This window comes from Raphanus sativus, chromosome 2 (assembly GCF_000801105.2).
Source record: "Raphanus sativus cultivar WK10039 chromosome 2, ASM80110v3, whole genome shotgun sequence".
Taxonomy (NCBI): Eukaryota; Viridiplantae; Streptophyta; class Magnoliopsida; order Brassicales; family Brassicaceae; genus Raphanus; species Raphanus sativus.
Genome location: NC_079512.1, coordinates 8,899,169 through 8,905,408, shown reverse-complemented (window position 1 = coordinate 8,905,408; position 6,240 = coordinate 8,899,169). Strand labels below are relative to the sequence as shown.

Sequence of the window (6,240 nt, the reverse complement as noted above, 5' to 3'; positions counted from 1 at the left end):
ATGAAATTGAAGAGAAGCTTTTGCTAAGGCATCGGTGACAGTGTTTTTTGATCTAGAAAAGTAAGAAAACAAAATCGAAGCAAAATCAGAGGAGATTACTCGGATGTCGTGAACGACACCGATGATTTCTTTGGACTGATACTTTCCGGAGATTGCTTTTACGAACGTTGAGTTGTCGGTGAAAACTCTAAGGGATGAAATCCTCCGGGTTTGCGCCATGCAAAGAGCCGATCTCATTGCCAGTGCTTCAGCAATGAGAGGTGATCCGATGAAGGTCTGGCTAGTTGAGAGCTGTTTAACCAAGAAAGAAAAACGTATACGTGATGAAAATCTTTAGTGAATTCAAAAAATGCTTGACAAGAGCGGTTCAGCAGTTTATATTCCCAACTTTCTCTCTCCTCTCTGTTTTGTCTCCAAACTTTCACTGAGATGGAAGACGCTTTTTTTTTTTTGATCTTTTGATCATGTTTTGACCAGACTTTCTCTTCCATTGGATCGGATTTAGTTTTGCTAGGAGATTTTGTGGTGTTTTACTAAATTCTCCTATCATCTCTCGATGGGAGTTCATGGCTGATGTCTCTAGCTAATGAATCTGAGTTTAAACAGAGAAAGGTGACATCAGAGAGACTGCTTCTCTTCCAACTTTTTCCGGACTCTACATTTGCTTTAGTTATAATCCCGTTGTGTTCTTTGTTTTTGAGAATACGTGTTGTGTTTTTTCTTTTTGTATATTTGCTTGATCCATCCATTTGATTATAATATGATTATAAATCTCCATACTTTGTGACCAATAAAAGTGGGTTTCATGTTTTTTTAGTTGTGTATTGAACAGATGGAAGATTTTCGGTAGAATCAAATTTCGATTAAGTAAAATTAAGGTCTACTCTTGCTCTCGCATATGATCCACCTCTTGATCTTTCAAGCTCTCTAGCGCAAAAAAAAAAAGAAAAAAAAATGTTGATTGAAGATCATTACAAGCTAAAGCGATTTGAGATAGATATGATATGAATTCAAGTCTTCAGGTAGTACTAAAGAGAAACATTGAAGAAATGATGAAACTGCGGAGTCTCCGGCGACGGAGAAAATCCATTTCCCTTATTATGTCACGTTGCCTGGATTATATCGGTGGAAGACAACTGTTACTGTCTCTTCATCAATTAAGTTTTATCTAGTCTCTCTAGACTTTATGTACTTCTGCTTATTGGACCTTAACGAAATGAGAATTCATAACTGCTTGAGCATTATTATTATTAAGTATTAACAGAAGCTACCTGCCACTTATCCAAGTACTAAAAATACCTAAATCGAGTACCAAAAAATTAAACTACAAAAAGAGTGAAAAAAGAAATACAAAAGCTCCAAAAAAAAAAAAACTGCAAAATATGTACATTCCTTGAGTTTTAATTGAAAAGATGTAAGATCTCGAACTGCATGGCTCTAGCCTCTAGTTAAGTAAGCCTCCTCTCCTGATCATGTCAATCTAACGGTCATAACTCACCGTCCAAGAAAAAGTGCAGCGTTAACATCAAGTCGCCACGCAAAGCCACCATCATTCATCTTCGAACCATCACAAGGCAAAGTAATCGAACTCACTTCATTACCACCATGCGTGTACTGCAGTCTCATTCGACATGTGAACGTCCGTTTCGTTAGCAATTGCTTCTCGTTCATCACCAGCCACACACTCATCTGACTACAACACTTGGCCTTCCCCTTCCCAATCACCAAATCTCTGTACGAACCATTCGTCCAAATAACTCTCCCTAAACCGTCAGATATAAAACCAGGACACGTGTCTCGCTCCAGATTCATCTTCTTCTCTTCGTCCGTACGCCCTAACTCGTACTCCCCCTCTGCTAAGCACTCTACCGTTAACAACGATGACGACACAACCGTTTCCGTTCTCCCCGTTAGTAACCCCTTCGTCAGATCTAAACCCCTCTTCGCCGTTTCATAACGTTCGTCATCTCGGAAACTAAACCGCAGAGACGACAACGACGCATCTAACTCCGGCGCAGCAGGCACCAATACCCTAGGCGGTTTCTTCCTCTCGGGAGTCTCGGGAAGAAGAGGCAACGTCACAATCTCAGATCCGTTCTTAGCCTCTTCGTTTCTCCGTCGCTTACACCGTCTACTGTTGCCGTTACTGTTAACAGATCCGCCGCCACCGCTGCTGCTGCTACTGTTCTCTTTCGAGTATTTTCTCTTTCCTCTCCGCGACTTGGGTGATACGGAATCCAACGGCGGCGAAGAAGATCCGCCGGAATCTGGTCTCGGAGCAATCGGACGGTACCGGAGCATAATCCTATCCACCTTTGACATATCATATGCTCCACCACCACCACCACTGCCTCCGTATCTCGCTATACAACAGCCTCCACGGAAATTCATTTTTAGGGATTTTCTTTTTCTGCAAAAATATTGATTTTAAGCAAATGAAATGAAAGACGGTAGATATATAAAGAGAAAATTTGTTCCGTCGACACGTTTGGAGAAACAGACACGTGCGAGACCAGACGGTGAACAGCGCAACCTTGTGATTGGACGACAGAAGAGAGACGTGGCGTCTTGCGGTTGAAACTTTGTGTGTCACATAAAGAAAGACTCGGTACGAGGGCGTGGCGGCCAATCGCAGAGCGAGGAGTGGCTATTATTTGCGGTGCGATTAAAGGTATCAGACACATAGGTCTGTAACTTCCCAGTTTACGTGTAACCTAAAGCTATGAGACGATGGACACATGGCCTCATCTTATTTACTCATTTGTACGTAGAGTTCTGAATAAAATACCTTTTTTTTTTAAGTTTGGTTTCTATTATTAGGATGTAGGATGGTAAGATATCGACACGTGAAGAGGGAGATTATGACACGAATACTACTTGGGATGTGGATAATCGCATTTATTTCCAAAAATAAGGTAACTTTTAGCATGTACTCCCTATTCCCTATGTTTTATAATTAGTGTTATTCGAAGGGTGAATTAGGGAATTAGTCAACTTTTAAGTTTGAATTAGAAAATTATGCAAGCCCAAGTTTTTATTAGGTTGTTGGACAACCTAGTAGAGAGAGAATAAATTTGTGACATTTTTAACATTTTTGCCTATTAAACTTGGCAAGCTGGAAAAGTAATTTTGTGGGACCCAAAATCCACTTTGCCTATAAAAAATAATTTTTTTTCCTATTAACTTTTAACAACTAACTTTTGTGGACTCCATAAACATTTTTTATAAATTAAACTTGTGGATCATATTTAATATTTAAAAATCATATATGAGCAACTACTTTTAATATAATACATGTTTTTTCATATATAGAGTCAACATAAATCTATACGAATTAATATAATATCGATGTAAACTCTAAAATTTATGAAAGTTACCCAATAAATTATACATTTTGACTCATAAAAGAAACTTTCATATTTATGAAATCTACCCAAATAAATGATAATTCATAAAATTATGTAAATTTATGGATAATTATCATAAATCTGAGTAAATTTAATAAACTTGAAAACCTTCATAGATCCTTCATTTTTTGCCAAAATGGCAGGAAAACAAATTTGTCTACATTTAATTTTAATATATTTGGGTAAATTTAATAAATTTGGAAACCTACGTGAATCTTACATTTTTTGGTCAAAATTGATCTCACACTTTTTGTTTTTGCCAAAAATAGAAACACTCATGAAATGCTACATTTTGTTTCCCAAAAATAAAATGACAAATTGGGATCTGACAGCAAAGTGCATTCATTATAATTTTTATGTTTATAAAATGACAAAATTGTTAATGAAATGATAAATTTGTTAATAAAATGACAAACCCTACACCTTTCACAATGAAGTGATCTAATAGCTTTAATTTTCAAGGATCATATCTACTTGCTAGAACCAATATAATCCCATATTGAGTACAACCTGCAGATTTCCAATCATCCCAAGTTCTTGATTAGTCATAGGTAGAGCCGTGCTTATAGTCTATTGAAAAAGATATCCGCGATAGTGCTATTTCACCCCAAAAAATAGAGTTATCCTTAGGTTCACCCCTAGAGTGAATATTTAGGTTCACCCAACCAATAGGAATCAAGTATTTCATAATTAATATTTTTTAAAAAAGAAAAGAAAATATTGTCAAGTTATATTACATTTTTAAAATAAATAAAATAAAAACAAATAAAAATAATAGCCGTTACAAAAAATGAATTTTTGAAAACTATTTTTAATATCGTCAAAAAACATTAAACCCTAAACCCTAAATCTTAAACCCTAAACCCTTGGGTATACCCTAAACCCTTGGATAATTTTAAACTCTAAACCCTAAATCCTAAATTCTAAACCCTAAACCCTAAATCCTAAACCCTAAACCCTTGGGTATACCCTAAACCCTTGGATAATTTTAAACTCTAAACCCGAAACCCTAAATTCTAAACCCTAAACCGTTGGATAAATCATAAACACTTGGATAATCCTAAATTCTAAATCAAAAACACTAAACACTAAAACATTAAATCTTATAAAATACTATTATGGTTTAATGTTTTTAATTTAGGGTGTAGTATTTATCCAAGGGTTTAGGATTTAGAGTTTAGGGTTTAGTGTTTTGTTGACGAAATTAAAATCTTTTTTTGCATATATTATTATTTTTATTTTTTTAAATATTTTTATTTTAAAAATGTAATATAACTCGACAATATTTTGTTTACTTTTATAAAAGATATCAATTATAAAATAAGTGATTTCTATTGGTTGGTGAACCTTAAGGTTCACTCTAGGAGTGAACCAAGAATAAGTCCAAAAAATATAGGATAATTTGGTGCGTCCATGTCAAGTATCTAGTGATTTTTATGTCTTAAGAAGTTAAGACTCAACCTGAGTTTGACCAAATTCTCTCGCATAAACTTCTTATCTTAAATATTTAAAATCATCAACAAAACACTAAACCTAAAATCCTAAACTCTAAACCATGAATCCTAAATCCGGAACCCTTGGGTAAATCCGGAATCCGAATAAATTATACATTTTGACCCATAAAAGAAACTTTCATATTTATGAAATTTACCCAAATAAATGATAAATTATTCATAAAATTATATAAATTTATGGGTAATTTTCATAAATCTGGGTAAATTTAATAAACTTAGAAACCTACATGGATCTTTCATTTTTTGTCAAAATGGTAGGAAGAACAAATTTGTCTACATTTATCTTAAATATTAAAAATCATCAACAAAACACTAAACCTAAACTCTAAACCTTGAATCCTAAACCCGGAACCCTTGGGTAAATCCAGAACCATTGGGTAAATCCAGAATCCGAAACAATCTGGAACCCTTAGGTAAATCCGAAACCCTATGCCTAACGTTTAATACAATCTAATTCACTATAACTCAAGAAATAAGTATACGTATACATAAGATGTACGAATATTTAAGGTGTACGAATATATAAGGTGTACGTATATATAAGTATACATAAGGTGTACGAATATCTTAGGTGTACAAATACCTAAGGTGTACGAATACCTAAGGTATGCAGAAGGTGTACACATAAGGTATACGAATACATAAGGTGTACGAATATCAACATAACCCATCTAATACTTAAGATGTACAAATACATAAGGTGTACATATACATAAGTATACATAAGGTGTACGAATACCAACATAACCCATCGAATACTTAAGGTGTACGAATACATAAGTATACATATATTTAAGGTATACGAATACATCGGTGTACGAATACATAACATCTATGAATACCTTTTGTTTATATCCCTTATGGCATTGGAGAGTTTAAATACATATTAAGTATAAAATTTAAATACATCTACGAATACAACGAGAGCACAGTGCTCTCCAAAACAATTATACGTTACTTATTTAGAACTCACATTTTACTCTATATAAAATTTAAATATTTTGCTAATAACCTATTGGTATTATAATCTAAAATTTTGTCAATCTCATTATAAATGATCTAATTAACTAAAAGGTGGTAAAAACAATCAAATAATTTATAACAACATTTCATTTGTGAAAGCTGATATACCAAAATATTTTCATTAAATTCAATAAAATAAATTAACATATTAGTTTGATTGTGTTTTCATATATGTGAAGCACATTCATTTAGACAACATAATTTTTCATATAAAATTTAAGATTGTTTAGAAATGAAATGTTGAAATAAATAAGTGAAATACATCTTATAATAAAAAAACTAAACAATTAAATATT

General features: G+C 33.6%; 1 protein-coding gene across 1 annotated transcript; it reads right to left on the bottom strand.

Moving 5' to 3' along the window:
* Window positions 1–1,221: 1,221 nt before the first annotated feature.
* Window positions 1,222–2,552, bottom strand: LOC108827392 (uncharacterized). Its single transcript, XM_018600782.2, has 2 exons — window positions 2,534–2,552; window positions 1,222–2,410 (listed from the first exon to the last, which is right to left on the bottom strand). The coding sequence occupies exon 2, from the start codon at window positions 2,389–2,391 to the stop codon at window positions 1,495–1,497; it is 897 nt and encodes a 298-aa protein (XP_018456284.1). The 5' UTR covers window positions 2,392–2,410; window positions 2,534–2,552; the 3' UTR covers window positions 1,222–1,494.
* Between the last annotated feature and the right edge of the window lie 3,688 nt (window positions 2,553–6,240).